The 21319-nt window shown below is 41.0% G+C and overlaps 1 protein-coding gene across 5 annotated transcripts in view; it reads left to right on the top strand.

The window, feature by feature from the left end:
• MAP4 (microtubule associated protein 4) overlaps window positions 1-21319 on the top strand; it is a 98836-nt gene that overhangs the window by 44612 nt on the left and 32905 nt on the right. For 4 of the 5 annotated variants that reach the window (XM_088831808.1, XM_055413707.2, XM_055413706.2 and 1 more), the window contains exons 4-8: window positions 7544-7666; window positions 10366-10479; window positions 12870-13004; window positions 13598-14653; window positions 15656-15775. In XM_088831808.1, the coding sequence (XP_088687934.1) occupies window positions 7544-7666; window positions 10366-10479; window positions 12870-13004; window positions 13598-14653; window positions 15656-15775 (1548 nt within the window). Of the gene's footprint in view, window positions 1-7543; window positions 7667-10365; window positions 10480-12869; window positions 13005-13597; window positions 14654-15655; window positions 15776-17998 lie in introns of all 5 variants that reach the window. The other variant, XM_055413705.2, reaches the window with a different exon arrangement.

The following is a 21319-nucleotide window of genomic DNA, read 5'->3' as shown; positions in this document are numbered from 1 at the left end:
AACCAGTCAATCCTAAAGGAAGTCAACCCTGAATTAGAAGGACTGAAGCTGAAGCTCCAGTACTTTGGCCACCTGATGTGAAAAATCGACAGAGATTGAAGGCAGAAGGAGAAGGGGCAGCAGAGGAAGAGATGGTTAGATAGCATCACTGACTCAATGGACATGAATCTGAACAAACTCCGGGAGGTAGTGAAGGTCAGGGAAGCCTGGTGTGCTGTAGTCTGTGGGGTCGCAAGGAGTCGAACACGACTTAGTGACTGAACAACCACAATGTCCAGATTAATTCTTCCTCTTCCAAATTGCGGTCGTTTCTTCATTCAGCAGCCATTTATTGGGCACCATTTAGGTGTCAGACACAGCATTTGTGGCTGGGAATACCAAATAGAAAGATGCACTCATTGGTCTCAGGTGGCCCGCCACAGAGCCATTGAGCCATATCATGTATCACTCATTTATGTGTGTGCACAGTCTTCCACACGAACACTGAGGAAAGACGTCCCCGTGGAGTGGCACATGCATATATTTCCCAGAGGAGCGAGCCTGAGAGGCAGCAGGCAGGCAGCATGGGGGAGCAAAGTAGAGTGTTACAGGTGGATGGAGCAGGTCATGTGAAACAGTAGGATGTGGGTAAGGAATAGAGTGGTTAGCTGGGAATGACGCTGAAACATTATTTAAGACTGGCTTGTGTGACTAATTTCAGTAATCTGTGAGTTTTGGAAAAACACTGAAGAGTTCTATATATTTTATGCTAGGAAGAGGAACATCAGACTAGAGGCAGAGACTATAGTTGGTTGCTCGACTTTTCAAACAGATGGGCAATCTGATTTCATCTGTCCTGCACTTAACTCCCTCCACTTAACCCTAGATATTTTTTTTAAGCAAATCCCAGACATAAAGATTGATACATGGATAGGATAATATGATGTCTTGGATTTGCTTAAAAAAATATGATTCTTTTTAAAAACATACTTATTCATTCACACACACACAGTCAGTTCAGTCACTCAGTCGTGTCCGACTCTGCGATCCCATGGACTGCAGCATGCCAGGCCTCCCTGTCCATCGCCAGCTCCCGGAGTTTACTCAAACTCAATGCCCATTGAGTTGCTCATGCCATCCAACCATCTCATCATCCTCTGTCACCCCCTTTTCCTCCTGCCTTCAATCTCTTCCAGCATCAGGGTCTTTTCAAATGAGTCAGCTCTTCGCATCAGGTGGCCAAAGTACTGGAGTTTCAGTTTAAGCATCAGTCCTTCCAATGAATGTTCAGGACTGATTTTCTTTAGGATGGACTGGTTGAATCTCCTTGCTGTTCATGGGACTCTCAAGAGTCTTCTCCAGCACCACAGTTCAAAAGCATCAATTCATCAGTGCTTAGCCTTCTTTATGGCCCAACTTTCACATCCATACATGACTACTGGAAAAGCTGTAGCTTTGATTAGATGGACCTTTGTTGGCAAAGTAACGTCTCTGCTTTTTAATATGCTGTCTAGGTTGGTAATAACTTTTCTTCCAAGGAGCAAGCGTCTTTTAATTTCATGGCTTCAATCACCATCTGCAGTGATTTTGGAGCCCCCCAAAATAAAGTCTGTCAGGGTTTCCATTGCATCCCCATCTATTTGCCATGAAGTCATGGGACCAGATGCCATGATATTAGTTTTTTGAATGTTGAGGTTTAAACAGAACAGACTGGTTCCAAATTGGGAAAGGAGTATGTCGAGGCTGTATATTGTCACCCTGCTTATTTAACTTATATGCAGAGTATACATCATGAGAAATGCTGGGCTGGAAGAAGCACCAGCTGGAATCAAGATTGCCGGGAGAAATACCAATAACCTCAGATATGCAGATGACACCACCCTTATGGCAGAAAGTGAAGAGGAACTAAAAAGTCTCTTGATGAAAGTGAAAGAGGAGAGTGAAAAAGTTGGCTTAAAGCTCAACACACACACATTCACACCCCATTTCATAATGTCAGATGTCCAGTTACTATTCAGTTCACCAGTATTTCCCAAATTATCTCATTTGTTTTTTACTAACTGTTGGCTTGTTCAAAGTAGAATCTAAATTTCTTTAATCCATAATTCTTCTATAGGAAATATTCTTTAATACAATTTGAATTTTGCTGTTATTTTAAAGACGGTAGAGATTTATTCGGAGAAGGCAATGGCACCCCACTCCAGTACTCTTGCCTGGAAAATCCCATGGATGGAGGAGCCTTGTGGGCTCCAGTCCGTGGGGTTGCTAAGAGTCGGACACGACTGAGCGACTTCATTTTCACGTTTCACTTTCATTCATTGGAGAAGGAAATGGCAAACCACTCCAGTGTTCTTGCCTGGAGAATCCCAGGGGTGGCGGAGCCTGGTGGGCTGCCGTCTATGGGGTCGCACAGAGTCAGACACGACTGAAGCGACTTAGCAGTAGCAGCAGCAGCAGCAGAGATTTATTGTGTGGAGGAGAGAAGGGATAAGAGACCAAGTCTAGGAGGTTGGAGCAGTAGATGATACAGGGAAAGATGATGAATGGGGTACTTGCATGAATGCTGTCCTTGGAAAGGAGAATGATATGCATTTCTTATATTCTCTAGTTTGACAGGTTTTTGTGTTGGTTTTTTTTTTCCCCAAATCAAAAAAAAAAAAAAAAAAAACGTGAAGGTGGAGGACCATACCTCTCTCACAAATAGGAAGGAAAGAAGATGTAGATAAGTTTGGAATAGAGGCAAGGTCAGAGGAAGAATACTGTTTTTTATAAAGTAAAAGTTTATATGGGATGGAGGATGCTGGCGAGGAGAGTACAGAAACAACCTTTTAGAGAATGAAAAAGGAACTCGTGTAGAAACATTTTTATAGGAATGGTGTATAGTCAGTATGGTAGTAAATCAAGTGTCATGCAAGTAAAAGGAACAGCTGAAAACAATGTAGTGTTTATAGCTCAACTATTGCTAACTTAGGACGTATTGCGGCCTTATGGTGGCAGTCTTCACCTGTGCCCATTCTGGGAGGGGCACAGATTTCTGGTTGAAGCAAAATGAGCATACTGTGTTTTTTGTTTTCGTTTTTTTGTTCGTAAATTTCTAAGACAAGCATGCTGGCAAACCAAAAAGAAACTGTTAACTCAAAGTCAGTCTCTCTTTCTTCTTGAGACCTTCAGTGCTTTGGTGTTTTCAAATAGTATTAGAACTCTGCTGCTGCTAAGTCACTTCAGTCGTGTCTGACTCTGTGTGACCCCATAGCTGGAAGCCCACCAGGCTCCCCCATCCCTGGGATTCTCCAGGCAAGAACACTGAGTAGGTTGCCATTTCCCTCTCCAATGTGTGAAAGTGAAAAGTGAAAGTGAAGTCGCTCAGTCGTGTCCGACCCCCAGCGACCCCACGGACTACAGACTACCAGGCTCCTCCATCCATGGGATTTTCCAGGCAAGAGTACTGGAGTGGCTTGCCATTGCCTTCTCCGATTAGAACTCTAGAAGTCTTTAAAAACGTCTCCAACAATTTAGGAATGGCCATATATCATTCAAATCAGGAAGGTTAATGAAGTCTTTGCCTGTTTAATGCAGAGGAGAAAGACATCCTAATATAGTTGGATATGAGCATTTAAAGCTATTTTATTATAAAAAGTGGAATTGGTGGAAAATCTGAGAAAAGAGTTTTCTTCTGTCACTTGTTTCTATTTTTAGAAAATAGAACTAGAAATTTTTATTTTGAAATAATTACAGATATACATTGAAAGAATAGAACAAATAAAAAAGAACTTTCATATGTTTTTTCCAGATTTACCAATTAGTAGCATTTTGCCACAATTGCTTTATCATTCTATAATCACTATATGTATGAATATACACATTATTTCCCTAGCCGATTTTGTTTTATCTTTGTGATAATAATCTAAGACTTTCTCATATGTGTTACTTATAGTGTCAACAGCCACTGAAAATATATATTCCTAGATTTCCCCCATCTTATCTATGAAACCCTCTTGCCAGCATTAATTTTCTTATCTTTCCATGTACTTTAGACATCATCATATAGTTTAGCGCTTAATGAGATAATAAGATATTTCATTATATGTATTCCCATTCCTCAGTTGGTTAAATTTCTATCACAAAAATGAAGTGAAGCCTGAACTTAGTCTTGGACTTCTGGCCTCAGGGGAGAAGGGGAGGTGTTGGGGGAGGGGGCTAGAAGAATGATAGTAAATATGAGCCTCCGTGTAGTACATAGAGGTTCAGGGTGTAGACTAACAGACTTGGAAGGGAAGGGAGCTTAGATACCAGTACTGGTACAGTGCTTTGATGGTGCAGGTAAACATATTGAAGTTTGAAGGAATTAAATGAGTTAACTCTTTGGATCAAGCTAGATTAGTACCTTAGTCTTCTGCCCCAGTCCATTCTCTTTTTGGCTTCTTTATCTTTTTTACTTGACTCTCCAGAGGCAGAATATGTCTAAATACTCTTAAGGCATCAGCTCTCAAGCTTTTTGGCATCAAGACCAGTTTTCACGCTTAAAAATTGGGAAACTTTTGAGTATGTTCTCTTGTGGTGATGGCATACATAGTCAAGGTTTATCAAATTATACACTTTAAATATGTGGCGCTTATTGTATGTTTGGTGTACAAATTTATTAAGGACCCAAAGAACTTTTTTTTATACAGTGGGTTTTATCTGTCAATATTTATAAATTAGATATTAAAATGAAGACTTTAGAAACATTTTTAAAAACAGCAACAATAAATATAATTTATTAATTATAATTTATATTAAAATATATAATGATATGTTAACGTTAATATGTTACCTGCCCAAGGTACCCTGCCCAAGGTTAACATTTTTAGTGAATGTACTTTTTAAAAAGTTCAGTGAGGAGGGTGGTGGTATATCTAAATTTCTGGTGAACTGTCTGGTTTAATAGAAGACAGCTGCATTCAGTCTGTCACAATATGTTGTTTGAGTTGAACTATAAGAAGAAAATCCATTTCACATATATATTTAAGATAAAGGGTATTTTGATAGTTTTTTCCTCAGATAACTAGATATTCTTCTTTGATATGACATCATAATTGGAGACGTGGTCGTTTCTTAAAGGTTACTTGCATTGTAGAATCTGAAACCATATCAATGAACTTTTTTTTATTAAGATCTATTGTTCTGTGTTGCACTTTGAATGGCTCTTATCTGATACAATTATTCTGGCTTTGATATATAGAGATACAGATATTACTAGATTAATTGACACTTTAAATATCTAGCCATTTGCCTTTTCTGTAAAATGCTTCCAGTTTCATAGAAATTGAAACTGGCCTTTTCTTCCCCCATTCTACATTTATAGGAGAACCAAAGTATCTAGGGTTTTTTCCATTGTATGAAGTAAATTACTTCTTATTTTATTTTATTTTTTTTTCTCATTATACTGAAACTGAGCAGGAACCTGTGGGGCTTTCATAGCTATAAATTCTTTTTTTTTTTCTTTTATTTATTTATTTATTTTTTATTGGAGGCAAATTATTTTACAATATTATATTGGTTGGTTTTGCCATACATTGACATGAATTCGCCCCGGGTTTACATAAGTTCCCCCTCCTGAACCCCCCTCCCACCTCCCTCCTCCCTTTATCCTCCCTCTGGGTCATCCCCGCATGCCTGCCCCGAGCATCCTATAACATCCTAAAATACTTCTTATTTTAAATTTCATTTTTCATTCTTTGTCTGAAATAGACTCTCTAAGTAGATTGCAGTTATGCTTTTTTAAAAAAAACCAACACATTTATTCTGAAGGCTGTTGTTCCTGCAAGGGAGTTTTCCTGCTTATACTTTGGAGTTTTAAAAAGGAAATCTAGGTCAGTAACACTGAATGAAAATGTGGGAGAGAGCCTGTGTCAAAAACGCTCATTAATAACACTGTTGGCCGGAGGCTATTCTGAACATTGCTTCCAGGCTGGGCTGCGTCCCCAGCACAGAGGGGAGATTACCAGAGGTGCTTATTCTTCTCCAGAATGTGTGGGCAAAATGTACCCACTTCACTGGTTAACAACTGCTTTATTTCCCAAAGGGTAAGAAATTTAAGCAGAATCACAGCCTTTTAAAGCTTATTTTAGAAGTGATAGTCTGTAGCTTAAATGCTTCTTAGGTTTCTTATGCTTTTCATATTAAATATAAATCGCTTTCCAAGAAGGTTGGTATATATGAATTTGTTAAATCATCCAGTCTAGAATAATGACCCTTGTGGTAATTTTGATAGCACCTTGTTTTTTGAGCACAGTTCTGTGCCATGCACTGAGCTAAGCATTATGAAGAAATAAAGTGATAAAAGCATACTTTTTACTTTTTAAAGAACACATATTAATGATTTGGAGAAATAAGATTAACACATGTTAAATAATGGATTTTTAAATGATGAACATAGAATACTTAAAAGGTTTAAGTTGGTTTTTTTAAAAATAAAGACTAATAAAAAAAAAATACGTGGTTAAGGGCTAAATTGTTTGCTAGGAACAACAACAAATGCTGAAAGAGCTCAGAAAAGGGAAATGAGCATTAAAATCTGAAGAGAGGCTCTGTGGAAGCTGACCTGGTCCTGGCCTTGGGATGTTGGTACAAGAGGGAACGTTTCAGTCAGGTGGACCACATGAGCATAGGCACAGGGGCAAGAAGCACTGGCTCGGGCAGAGGCCGTGAGGGGACTAACCTGCTTTCCTGTTGGAGTCACAAAATAAGCCTGGCATGAGTTCATTTCAGTGGATGAGGAACGGTATTAGGATTAGCACCCAACACTTTCATTCTTATTCTGTGGAAAGCATTTGTTGTGTTAAAACCCTAAGCAGATTGACTTTATTAGCTTTGAAATAAGAGATGGTAGGTGTACTTTCTCTAAGTAGGCCATAATTCAAAGATTGAAATGCTAATACTTTCCTGGGTAGTATAAAATTATTGATAAAATATTCTTTTATTATTGTAATTCTGGAACTGAACAATTTTCCTTAGAGGTCATTACTGAGACAGGGAGAAATAAAAAAGCTGTCCTTTGTATACACGGTTAGCTTTCAGCAGAGCAGAGTCTAGCACTTAATTAGTACTAGTACCCAACCCTTTGCTTGGTTGCTTGCTTGTTTATTCTGTCTCCCTCCCTCTATCCCTCCTTCTGTCCCTCCTGTGGTTTAACCTTTGCAGATTTACTAATAGTTAAGTGGGGGAAAGAAAAACTATTTTCTTCGAAGACAGGCAAAGAGTTTTGAGACAATTGCTTACAATCTGTTGTGTCAGTTACAAATGGATCCTATCATCAACCTCAGGGCATCAGAAAAATCTTGTTTTCTCTTATCACCTTCTGGTTGATTTCTCCTTAATAATTCAGAATGGGACTGTGGTATTACATTTGTGTTTTTGTTATTTGAGATCTAAGCTAAATTAATTCTGTAAAATCTTACATATGTCTATATGAAAACCTGTACTTGAATGTTCATAGCAGTTTTATTTACAAAAGACAGAAATAGAAACAATCAAATGTCAACAGTGGTACCTTATAACTTTTGTTTCCTGTTTCTGTTTGAAGGGTTTCCAACTGAATTCCTTGAAGAGAAGATGGCCTACCAGGGATATCAGAACAGCCAAAACTGGCCAGAAAAGACAAACTTTTGCTTTCAACCCGAGCATGTGGTAAATCCTATCCAGACTGGTAAGTGCAAGACTTGCTTGTGACCGCTAAGTGTAATAACTTAAACATGAAAAGCCTCCAGTCACCGCTCAGATAAAACGTTTCAGCCTAAATATTGCTCGTAAAACACAACCAAGGTATAATTATTTCCTCTGAACATTTAGTTGACCTTTCTTCTCTCTATTTATCCCTTCCTCTGAGGCAAGTGCCCCTTTGTTCTCTCCCCTTCAAAACCTGTTTTGACTAAATTAACTGAAATTCATCTTCATTGAGGACTAAATGATCAGTTGTACCCTGGAACTTTAATTCTTCTGTAGAGAATTATAGTAATAAGGACACCATTTGTGGAATGCTTGTTTTGTTCCAGGCACAGTGCTAGAGCCTCAATATATGTACTCTCTACATTTATTACCTAACTCTGCCAAATATATATTATCTTCATTTGACAAAAGAGAAATGAAAACTTATACCCGGTTTCTATAAAATTCAAACTAATTTATATAGAGAAAAAAAGCGTATCTGTTGTTGCCTAGAGCTAGAAGTGGCAGAGGGGTGGGCTTCATAAGGACATCAAAGCAGTGGCATTGATACCTCCAAGTCAGAGCAATCCAGTTGAGAGCTCAAGGTATTTGTTTCCACTTATACTATATTGTTTCTTTTTTGTTATCTAACTTATAAGGTGCTCATAATTGTTCCGAATGATCTAGTACTTGATGTTCTGTACCACTCTTCAGTCATTGGTTACCCTGGATATACGTAATTTTAAAAGAAGCTTTATTGAGATATAATTCACATACCATAAAATTCACCCATTCAAAGTATACAGTTAAATGGATTTTAGTATATTTATATATATGTATAGCCGTGGACATGAGTTTGAGTGAACTCCGGGAGTTGGTGATGGACAGGGAGGCCTGGCGTGCTGTGATTCATGGGGTCGCGGAGAGTCGGACACGACTGAGTGACTGAACTGAACTGAACTGATAGCTGTCACAAGAATCCATTTTAGAATTATCACCTCCTAAAGGAGATCAATCCTGGGTGTTCATTGGAAGGACTGATGCTAAAGCTGAAACTCCAATACTTTGGCCACCTCCTGCGACGAGTTGACTCACTGGCAAAGACTCTGATGCTGGGAAGGATTGGGGGAGGGAGGAGAAGGGGACAACAGAGAATGAGATGGCTGGATGGCATCACCGACTTGATGGACATGAGTTTGAGTGAACTCCGGGAGTTGGTGATGGACAGGGAGGCCTGGCGTGCTGTGATTCATGGGGTTGCAAAGAGTTGGACACGACTGAGCGACTGAACTGACCTGAACTGAACTGAAAGAAACTCAATACTCCTTAGATCTCACTTCCTACCTCCTTATCCACCCTAGCCCTAAGCCACCACTAACTTACTTTATGTCTCTGTATATTTACCTGTGAAGCTGTGAGATGGGATGAGATCATTAAGGGGAGGGAATGTAGAAAAAGAAAGTTCTTCATCTCTCCCCCATCTTTAGTTCTCAGCTTAAATATTTGTCAAGTGAAGACCTTTCTTGACTTGAACTAAAGTATATCCGTCTGTTAAATGTTTTCAACCCTTATTTTTGTACATCTTAGGATTTTTAGAGTGCTCAGGGTCTGCATGTCATACACATACAGTAAAATATATTGGCCACCTGATGCAAAGAGCTGAGTCATTGGAGAAGATCCTGATGCCCAGAAAGATTGAGGGCAAGAGGAGAAGGGGGCCACAGGGGATGAGATGATTGGATGACATCACCAACTCAATGCACATGAGTTTGAGCAAGCTCTGAGGAATAGTGAAGGACTGGGAAGCCTGGTGTGCTGCAATTCATGAGGTCACAGACTGAGCAACTGAACAACAACAAAATAGTAATGAATAAATGACAGAATTTTGTAGAAATCTTTGATTTTTACATGTGATTTGGCGGGCTTCCTCTCCTAATACGCAAACCGTACAACAGTTATTTTTTTTTTGCTAATTTAAGGCCTAGACTTCAGTGCAGCCGCCTCTGACAGTGGAAGCACAGAATTAGCATTCACTGAGAATAGAAATGCATGTTCTTAGGTCCTGGCAATCTTTTAAGACTTTCCAGGGTAATTCAGATGTATGTTGTATTTTGAGATGGCCTCCTTAAAGAGCAGAATTCTTGCTTGGCCTGAGTGGATTTGCTCTTTTTTCGTAAGAAGGTAGAGTTTACCTGATGTTTTCAGTGCCTTTACTCATGGCAGCTCCTGAGTAGAGAGTTCATTCTCTTCAGATGCCAGCTGTTCACCTTGTCTCATTCAGACAGCTTTTGGAATGCAATTTTCTTCATGATGTTCACAGGAGGTGAAAATGTCCTTTTTACTTTTTTTTTTTTTTAAATAATGAATGTCTGCTCTGTAAATACATATTGAAAGTTTAGTTATATTTGTACTCTCACCTCCTAGTATAGACTCAAGCATGAATTGTACTTTCAGTTTTGTGTATTTGTTGCCTGACTGATTTAGATAATCAAATATTAGAGAATATGAGATTTTGTATTTTTAACTGTGAAAATGAATTGGTGAATATTTGATTCCCTGGCATGTTCAGTCACGTATTATCTTATTTAACACTGTTGACAACACACAATATTCAATAATATTGAATATTCATTCAGTAATAAATGCTAATCTTTCTAGTTGTGTTCTGGAAATGAGTTTTAAATTCCTTCTTTATTCCAGATCCCTTTAAAATGCACCATGATGACGGCCTAGAAGATTTGCTCTTTCTCCCCAGTGGAACAACCAATACTTCAGCATTTGTAGAACAAAATGATCCCCTGAAAGACAGTTATGGTATGATTTCTCTAACTGGGTTTATTTCTTAACTCCAAGCAATTAATGTGGCCTTTCATTCATCACATTTGAAGTGAACCACTAGGGAAAATTGTGTTTAGGGACTCTGACTGTCATAAGGCTGTTTCTAAATTGGGCTTTCCTGATGGCTCAATAAGTAAAGAATCTGCCTGCAGTGCGGGAGATCCAGGTCCGATCCCTGTGTCAGGAAGATCCACTGGAGAAAGAAATGGCAACCCACTCTAGTATTCTTGCCAGGAAAATAACATGGACAGAGTTTTAGTCATAGAGAATTCACAGTTGGGCTGCTCAGGGGCTGCTCACCTCCTCTTATGGGAGAATCTTGAATCCTGTATCCTAGGGCCAGCTTCTATCTCCACATTTTATTAGCTCGTGGCCTTATTAAGCAAGTTATGTCCTCCCTAAAGTATGATTTCTTTATAAAATGGAGCCACCATTAGTTCTTACCTAAAGATGTGGTGTACATAGTAAAACGTTGAACAGATCTTAGTTATCAATTAGTAGTATCCTCATTCCTGGTTTTATATAGCTTAACATGAATGTGGCCAAGGTCCTGTAGGGCAGGCAAAACTTTACTTCTACTCATCTTTGGTGTTCAGTTGAATTTAATAAAAAGATTTAACAAAAAGAAAGCAAATAATTTGGGCTTCCCTGGTGGCTCAGATGGTAAAGAATCCGCCTGCAATGCAGGAGAGCTGAGTTCAGTCCCTGGGTTGGGAGGATCCCCTGGAGGAGGGCATGGCAACCCACTCCAGTATTCTTGCCTGGAGAATCCCATGGACAGACAGGCCTGCAACATACATCACATGGGAAGAAAGCAACTCAAAGTGGTAGCTTAGAAATTCAGTTTGTGTAACATCCTCAAGAAAGAATAATAAACTTCTAGAGAAATGACAGGAAAAATGAAGCAGTTTTACACTTCTAAGAGTCATACTGTGGAGGGTAAATATGTGGGAGGAAACTAATGGAGTCAAGTGTGTTGGCAGATTCCTTTGGTACCCTCTCTGGCCTAATAAGCATCTCTTGCCAGTGAAAGGAAAATCTATATCCTGCCTTTAGTCAGAAAGGCGGTAGCTTTTTCTGGGTTTGCAGTTTGCTTGATTGCCTTCAGCTCAAAACTTTTATGTCAAAGTGGCGTATCTGAGAGTGACATATTTTGGTTTCCTTCAGTACCCATCATCAGTAAGTCCCACTTCAAAATATGTTTATAATTTTGTTTTTTGTAAAGATCCTGACTAGTAGTAATATGTTTCACTTTTGCTTTCCTGTGGCCTGTTGATCTCTTGGAAGAAGGATGTTAAATTGACTTTGATGCTGTCATCTAATCTCCTGAATTGATTTTGGCTTTGACTCCTGTTTTTTTTTTTCCAGCTCACTAGCTAGGGAGTCACTTAGTTGCATTGACTTCTCTCTTTACAGCATCTTTCTTTTTTTCCTTTATTCTCTCTCTGTGTTACCCCAATAAATGCCCCTATCACTTCATACCTAGAGTATCTCAGTAGTCACCTGTCAGAATCTTGCTCCCTTTTGAAATTATTTCTGAATATACCTGATCACTCTGACTCCTTGTTCTTTATTCTTATCTCATTTTCATGATTAATACCTTAAAGACAGCACCTCCCTGTCCTCTGGGGTTTTTTTGATCTTGATTTATTGGGTTTTCCAGATCCAAATCTACTGTTTGTTCTAATCTTGTTTTACCTTTCTGGTTTATAAGACCTGTTTAAATCAGACTCATCTCCTAGTCCCAGAAATATTCATGTGCTTTTGGCATCTTCATTCTTTTCTTTGCTCAGTGGTGTCTCCATTCCTGAAATTGACTTCTCTCTCCTCTCTTCTTACTCTTGTTTCTCCTCTGAAACCTTCTATGACTGTTCTGGTCTTCTTCATGGTTGTTTGTAAACTCTAATAACATTTAGTCCATATAACACAGTTTTCCTTATTTGATATATTTGCCTCTCTAGCTAAATTGTAATCCTGATGGAAGGGACCCGGTGATATTAAATCCCATGTGGTATTATGTCTGGCAGAGGACAGCATAATAATAATACTTTAAATCTGTCTAGTTCTTAATAATTTACAAATCATTTTCACAAAATTGTCATTTTTTAATCTTTGAAAACACTGTAGGTGGTCAGTGTTTTAATCTTTGAAAACACTATAGGTGTTGATTAATGCTGTGACAGCCTGAGAATTAGCCAAACCTGACAAATGTCAGCGATTTTTACTTTTAAACTTTCTTGCTTTGTTTCTCATTGTTCCTTTTGACCTATGTCTTTATGGCAGTATATAAACTGATTTAAAATGTCAAGTGTGTTTTTTCCTCAATGTTGACTGAGTTTCAAAAATGGATTTCTGTTTACTATTAGGTATGTTACCCTGCGACACATTTGCTCCTGCATCTGTTGTTCCTCAGGGGTGGTCTGCAGAAGCCCCAAACCCTGCACACTTGGAATCCTTCATTTCCCCCGAGGCCGTTCCACAGCCTCTGCAGCCCACAGCAGGTACATTATTGGACTCCTTCTTTGCACTTAATAGTTACAATATCAGTAATCATCATATGATTTTTAGCCTTTTGCTTGTAGTATCAATAAAATTTTCACAACTGTCACAAATGTTTTTAAACTGTTGTTTTTAAAGTACTGAGGAATTTTTAAAGTACTGAGGAATTAAGTTGTGGTTGAAACACAATTAGGGTTAGAGGGCAAAGACAGTCCATGTAATTCAGTGCAGATTTAGAACTCTGAGGTGGAGGGTTTCTTGATGTCCACATGTTCCCTTTCTGCCACTAATTGTGGACCTGTATTGGTGTGTGTTTTTGGTTTTGGGGTTTTTTTGACCTGTGTGTTTTTTCCTCTCCTTTGCCTTTCCTCCTCTACTTTATGCTCTGCCAATATTTTATTCTTCTAAATATTGAAACTGTTGAAGAATAGCAAAAAATGCATTAACTGGACAGCTTTTTAGTTATGTTTAGGACGTTATGGTCACAAAAGCCAGATCTCTCATACCCTAAAAAAGTAAGTTTTGAGTGAAGAGCTATGAGCAGGCAATGATGGATCCTAAGTGTCCAACTAAGTGTCCAACTTACTTCCCTTAGAGCCAGCTGAGAAAGTAGAAATGGCATCAGGAGAAGAGAGAGAGCCAGCAGAAGCATTGGAGATGATGATGAAACTGCAGGCTGCTGACATGGCGCCATCTAGAGAAGCAGAGATGGTCCCGGCTAAAGATGTGGTACCAGCCACAGAGACAGAGATGGCATTGGCTAAAGACATAGAATCACCTACCAAACCAGATGAGGCACTGGTCAAGGACGTGGAATCATCCATCGAATCAGATATGGCCTTAGTCAAGGATGTGGTACTACCCGTACAAACAGAGGAAACTGCAGTTAAGGATGTCGTATTGCCCACAGAAACAGATGTGTCTTTGGACGAGGACCTGACACTGTCCACAGAAACAGAGGTATCCGCAGCCCAGGACATACTGCTATTCAAAGAAACAGAGAGCACACCACCTGTTACAATGGATTTGGCCCCAGCTGAGGGCACAGTCCTACCTACAGACCAAGAGATGGCCCCAGTCAAGGGTGTAGCATCACTCTCAGAGATACAGGCACCCCTGGATGAGGACATTGTGTCATCCACAGAAATATCCCCAGCCAAAGAGATAGTCCTGTCTTCAGAAGCAGAGGTGGCCCTGAGCAGGGAAATGGGACTACCCCCAGAAACGGAGCCCATTCTAGACAAGGACGTGGCTGCACCTACAGAAACAGAAGTCATCATGCCAGTCAAAGACATGGCTCCACCCCCAGGAATAGAGATGACCCTGGCCAAGGACGTGGCTCCACGTCAAGAAATAGAGGTGACCCTGGGCAAGGATACGGTTTCACCTCCAGAAACAGAGATGGCCCTGGGCAGGAATGTGGCTCTGCCCCCAGAAACAGAGGTAACCCTGGCAAAGGATATTGCTCAGCCCCCTGAAATGGAGGTGAACCTGGCCAATAATGCAGCTTTGGCCAAATTCTCAGAAGCAGAGGTGGTACCAGTTCCTGTTAAGGACACGGAAACTGCACGAACCCAGGAAGCAACGAGTGAGGATTCCCAGTTAAAATCTCAGGGACAGTCAGCCGTACCTCCTCTCATGACTTCACCAGGTATGGGCTTACGTTTACTTGCAATATTTCTGTCCGTGTAGTCTCCAGAAGGGTGAGGGACAAACATCATGCAGGTAGAATGAAGACAGTCCCACTGTACTTTGCAAGTCTACACACATTCCTGCTCCCCTCAGTTCAGTTCAGTTCAGTTCAGTTGCTCAGTCGTGTCCGACTCTTAGCGACCCCATGAACCACAGCACGCCAGGCCTCCCTGTCCATCACCAACTCCCGGAGCCCACTCAAACTCATGCCCATCGAGTCGGCGATGCCATCCAACCACCTCATTCTCCGTCGTCCCTGTCTCCTCCTACCCCCAATAGCTCCCAGCATCAGAGTCTTTTCCAGTGAGTCAACTCGTCGCATGAGGTGGCCAAAGTATTGGAGTTTCAGCTTTAGCATAAGTCCTTCATTACTAGACAGTTTTTTCTCACCTTCACCCTTCTGCAGCCGCCAGCCCCTTCCCCATCCTTTTTCTCACTCATCTTCTTGTTTTCCTTATAGATAATTGAAGATTGAAGTAATTAAAGAGAACTGTCACAAAATTCCACTTGTTCATGTATCTTACTACGTGTTTCTTAGACTCTGCCTTCCCTCTTGTTGCCATCAGCAAATAGTCATTGCTCATCATCATCAGGGCCAGTATCTTTGTCTTAAACTAAATCCCACCTTGTCTCCTTATGCACATTGCCCTGGCCATTCTCTCTCTTCCTGCCTCTCACCAATTTCCACCGCTCCCCCACCCACCCTGCTTTATATTGGATCTTTCCCACCAACATAAAAACAGTTGTTATTTTTCCCTTATGTAGAAAAAAAAATAAAAAAAACCAACCATCCTAATCCCCCTCGCCTTCTCCCTTCAAACTACCACTCTAGTTCTCTTCTGCCCTCATAGGAGCATCCCTCATTCCTCAAAAACTGTTCCCATTTCCAATTTCTGCAAGGTGGAGAGGTAGCTGAATCAGTGCTTTTCTGAAATCTTTGTGGTTTGACTTTTACCTTTAGAAGCAGTCATGGCCATGGGCCAAAAGCACAGCTTGCCAACAGATGAGGATTCTGTGTTAGAAGAACTAGAGCAAAAGAAACCATCTAGTCAAACTTCTGAGCTTCCTTCAGCGACTTCAGGTAAGTCAGGAAACAAAGTGACCTCGTTGAAACCACTTAAACTGGGAAAGATGGGAAGGTGTTAGAAGACATTGTTCCTGGTTATAAGGTGGTAGTCATTAGGACCACTTATGAAGCCAGCTGTCTTTCTTAACCAGATTTTGTGTTGATTAGGCAGAGAGTCATCTTGTTAGATATTTTAAAGTTATCACTGCATCAACCTAAGACACCTCATCCAAGACAGCCATTTACTATTATATCCTGTGTCGCCTTAGGTTGATTAGTTTCCTTATATTCAGTTAACTCAGTTCTAAGATGAATGAATTGGTCACATGTTCTGTCACTCCTTGCTAGTTACAGTTCGCTCCATGACCCAACAGCTTCAGCTATTACCTAGGAGCTTATTAGAAATACAGGATCATCGGCTCCTCCTCAGGCCTTTAGTCATAATATGCATTTTAACAAGTTTCCGGAATTTAACAAATTCTTAAATACATTAAAGGAGCCTAAAGTACTTGCTAACTTGAAAGTTGAATTATTCAGTGAGCTTCACATGGATTTGATGCTAAGCCAGAAGCATGTACACGTGATTATCAACTTTATCAACTTAGTGATTCTTTGTCTACTGTTCTGCGACTGTGGTTAGAACGTGCACTTGGGGCAGGGACCAAGACTTAGTTCACCTGGAATCTCTACTGCTTTGAACACTGTCTAGCACCACGTAATAAATATATGACTTGTAAAATGTTGTTTTAGTGATTTAGCATACCATTAAAGATTCTCAAGTCCTTGTGTACCCATCATGCTAAGATGTAAGTTCCCAGGCATGAACTCTGAAATCAAAGATTTATATAACAATTGAATTAAATAATATAAGAGATAGCACCAAATAACTGCTGATTAATAGCCAAGTTAAATGTTATAAATGCTGTGAGTTGCTAAAGCCTAGCAATTTTCAAGAAAAACAATAATTGGCCTGAGGTTTATTAAGTAAATGGTAGGATTTGGAGGACATTGGTGGGATAAAGATAAGAACAAAAGTCACTATTTAAGTATTTTCATATTCTTTGAAGTCATTTATTGCATCAAACTTGGCAAGAACTGTCCTAGTCTACTCTCACTGAGTCTCTTTCCAGGATCTTGAATCCATACGGCATTCATTGACTAAGAGGTCAGAGGTAGTACAAGCTGACTTCCTGAAACTTTTCTAAGGATACTCACCCTAATTGTTCTAATTCATCACCCTATTTTCATTATGTATATATCTCTGTCTTTTGGGAAGTACCTTTAGCAACAGAACATTGAAATTTAACATGTTTGTCTTTCAAAGTAGGAGGCTCTGGTTCTGAAATAGTGTGCCTGTTGCTCTGGCCAAAATACTAATTCAGTATCTTTTCTTTTTCCTCTTTTTTTCCTTTCTTTTTTTTTCTTAAAGTATTGTAGTTCTGTTGTTCTGGTCTGTTTCCCCAGTAATTGGTATGATATTGATAAGTAGTGTAATTCTGGTGACAGACTGTTAGAATTGTAAAATCCTATGTATTTCATTCAGTTAATCAATGGGACCAAAAGAGGAGCTTACCATTGTTATTATCTTGGGAATTATGTACCTGTTAAAAATAATTACAGATAAGCGTCAGTTGAGATTTATGGGTATTTAGGTGCATATTAGGAGAAGGCAATGGCAAGCCACTCCAGTACTCTTGCCTAGAAAATCCCATGGATGGAGGAGCCTGGTAGGCTGCAGTCCGTAGGGTCGCTGAGGGTCGGACACGACTGAGCGACTTCACTTTCACTTTTCACTTTCACACATTGGAGAAGGAAATGGCAACCCACTCCAGTGTTCTTGCCTGGAGAATCCCAGGGAGAGGGGAGCCTGGTGGGCTTCCATCTATGGGGTCACACAGAGTCGGACACGACTGAAGTGACTTAGCAGCAGCAGCAGGTACATATTATACGGTTCAGAATATCTCTGAATTTTTTTTCTCAAGTTTCAAATATTTTGTAAATCCGTTTTGGGGAAAAAAAATATCTTCATCTGAGATGATGATCTTGGGTCTTTGTTAAATATTTGTTAATCCCAGTTAAGAGGGAGAAATGTTTTGGAAAAAACTGTTTTCCTAAATGAATCAGTTTGTGGGTTGGTAAAAATGTCACTGTTTAAATGTCAGTAAATGGATTTTTAAAAAAAGAAACAATAACAAGGGATTTTCTGTTTGGAATTTTAGCCAACTTCATGTATTGCAGGTACCCCTCCCACACAAGCCAAACCAGCGTGCAGACCCAGTGACCACAGGTCCGCCCGGCCCACCCGGCCCAGGCCTGCCAGGGTCCCTCCTGAGCTGCTGGGAGGCTCTTCTCCACGGAAGACTCTTGATCCTGGGCTGGGCCCCTGCCCTTTGTCTGAGCTGGGTTGGGTTTCTGGTTCATCTTCCTGTGGTGAGCCTGGGAACCAGAGGAAAACTATTCATGGTGACTTCCTTGAACCCCAGAGGGATCTTGGCAGGGAGGCCTGGGATATAGAAAGCTCACCAATGATGATGAAGAAAAAAAAGAAGAAACCAAAGCAGAAGAGGTATTCTCAACCCCGGGCTGGGGGACCTTGGGATGATGACAATGGAGACGAGCCTAAAGGTTATTCCTTTGCCACTGACTCACAAAAGTCAGTTGTGCCCCCCAGCCAGCCCACCGCTGGGGGCACAGAACATGGACTAGTGTCCAGAGAAGACTTGAAAGGGGGATGTGAAACTGATTCCAGAGAAGCCAAACTGGTGGCTGAGAGCTTTGTCTCAGACAGTCTAAGTATTCCTTCACGTCCTTTGGAAAAAGCCCCAAAAACCATGGTAAATTCTCAGCCCAAACAGAGAGTTGAGGCGCAGGTGAAAGGTAACAAGGCAGCACCACAGGGCCAGGACAAGAAATTGCTGCAAGATGAGTGCAAACTGCAGGCTGCACCCCACCTCCAGACTCCTGTGGATGAAAGCCAGACCCTCAGCTCCCTCAGTCTGAAAGGACCCCTGACAGAAGTTTCTTCACACAAAGTAGAAATTCCTTTGGAGGTCAGACCCAAAGAGGGTTGCTCTCGCCTCTTGAACCAAGAGGCTGTGGATGGAGTTTCAAAACCCAGTGCAGCAAAAGAACTGCCTACTTCCATATCCACTTTGACAGCAGGTGATCCATTAGGAAATAGTCTAAAAGAAGGGAATGATGAAAGTAAAATGACTGAACTGCAGAATGACAAACAGAAAGAGTTTTCTGAAGGAGCTGAAGAGGTTAAAGAACTAAAAAAGGAAAGTGTTCCCAAGCAAAGACATGAGAACAGCATCTCTGCTTCTGAGCAGCTACAGGACACGATGTTAGCTCAGGCCCCTGGACTAGGGAATGAACCGTTTAAGAGAATGGCAGGTGATGGCAAAAGCAGGAAGGGAAGGACCAGTTCTGGGAAGGTGAGAGCAAGTTCTGGGAAGGCGAGAGCAAAGTCTGAGCCACCGTTCCTTGCAGACAGCCAGGACAGCAGAGCTGTCTTTGTGCTAAGTGGGAGGATGGCTACTGGGGATAAAAGCGAGGAGCTGGGGCTGGATTCTTCAAAGCAGCCAGGGACTGTGGCTGAGCTCACTGAAGCAGTGGTGATGGGGGAACCTAAGGAGATGACGGACACTAGGGTGGCAGGCACCTTGCAGGCATTGATTCCTTTGGGAAATGGGTCAGGCATGATTCAGGCTTCCAGTGATAGAGCAGAAAGAGGCGCTGTAGCCACAGACATGGGGGTCGGCAACCAGAGCAAGGAGGAAAAGTGTCCTTGGATGGGTCATGAGGCAGCTCCTTGGATTTTTGAAAAGCCTAAAAAAAGAGGCAGTGAAGGCAAAACCAAAAAGTATAAAAATAATTATTCCACACAGCCTGCTAGAATGGAGAGGAAGAAAGAAATCCTTAACCCCCCTTTTGTAAGGAAGGATGGGGTTACTGATAGTACTCTCCATCAAAACAAGGAATCAGAACCTACTGTCCCTTTGTTCACACGTACATCAGATACACCCACAGTGGAAGTAGTTGACCAAAAGGGTAGAAATGTTGAGGTTAATTCTTTTGAACTTGGGGCTCTTGGCGGAAATAAAACAAACACAGGCAAGGAGTCTCCTGTTACCGAACTGGCTACCAAGATGACAGACGTGAGTTGCCAAGACCAAATCCAGGGGGCAGGATTTGTTCCTTCAGTCCTATCTGAGGAGAATAAGACAGATATAGCCAAAGGGCACACTGCAGTGGCTAATGAACCAAATAAAAGGAGTAATGATGGAAAAAACACAAAGACTAAAAATAGTTTCCCTGAGAAGCACATTCTGGAGAATAAGATAGATGCAACAAAAATACATGTTCCCACGGAAACCATAGGGGACCACAGGATTGAAGGAATGGGCTATGTCGACGAAAATAGCAATATTACATTTACCTGCCCCAGAACTCCACCGGGGTTGATGAATAAGTCAGTGCCCCTAGAGGCTCAGGAATCAGCAGCCTGTGAAAAAACACCCACTTCTACTTCTCAAGTAGTGAAGGAAAGTGATTCATTTCCAGGCATCTTGACAGAAAGTAAGCAAGAGACAGCTCCAGCCCAGATTCCCAAATTATTAGAGGTAGATAGTTACAGCAAAGATGGAGTCCCAAAGGAAGAAAGATTCAAGGGTCCCTCAGCTGTTATGCCCTCTATGAACATAGAAGGAGTTGCCTCAACTCTGACAGCAGCTATAGAAACAGTTAACAATCATTCTAACTGTCTTCAGAATAAAGGTGAGCTTGCTGGTGCCATGAAAAATGAAGCAGGGAGAGATGGAGGGCATGTGATAGGAGACTCTGAGTCCGCACCCAGTGGTGCATCAAAGCACTCAGTAGAGAAAACCACACCAGCAGGGGGGCACCTTCTTTCTGGAGTGCTGATAAATGAACCCAGCTTGACAGGTGAGGTCAGAAGCCTAGAAGCATGTGCAGATAGGAGTAATTTCCCAACATGTCCAGTAAACAGAGAGTCTAAGCAAGGTTCTGCTCCAGTTTCAATTCCTCACCTACTGGGAGAAAAAGCACAAAAGCCCAGTTTCTCTGAGAACCAAAGTAGCGATTCCAGGGGCCCAGATAATTTGAATAAGGAGGTAGTTATGACTCTCTCGCCTCCAGAAAGTGAAAAGGATAAAAAGGATAAATTGGAAGAAATCAGTCTGGATTCTGACATCAGAGAAATGGCATATGTTTCCTCGGCACCACCAGAACTCCAATCAGATGTCTTAGATGGCAAAATTGAAGTGACTTCTTCAACGATGATAGATGAGTTAGTAATAACTGCTTCTGAAGCTCCTCAACTCCCAGAATCCAAAGGCAAGATCTTGGAGACACCTAAGAAAATGACAGAAAAATCTGAATCAAAGGCACTGGGAGACGGGAAGAAGGAAGATAAAAGCAGAGCGGCCGAACCCATGAAAGGCTACATGAGACCTACCAAGTCCCGAGGACTGACTCCACTTTTACCAAAATCTACAATCCAGGAGCGAGAGCGATCCAAGCAACTCAAGTCCAGTG

Source organism: Moschus berezovskii, chromosome 24 (assembly GCF_049115385.1).
Source record: "Moschus berezovskii isolate FMDL1 chromosome 24, NW_MosBer_1.0, whole genome shotgun sequence".
NCBI lineage: Eukaryota > Metazoa > Chordata > Mammalia > Artiodactyla > Moschidae > Moschus > Moschus berezovskii.
This window is presented reverse-complemented; position numbering and strand designations above follow the sequence as displayed.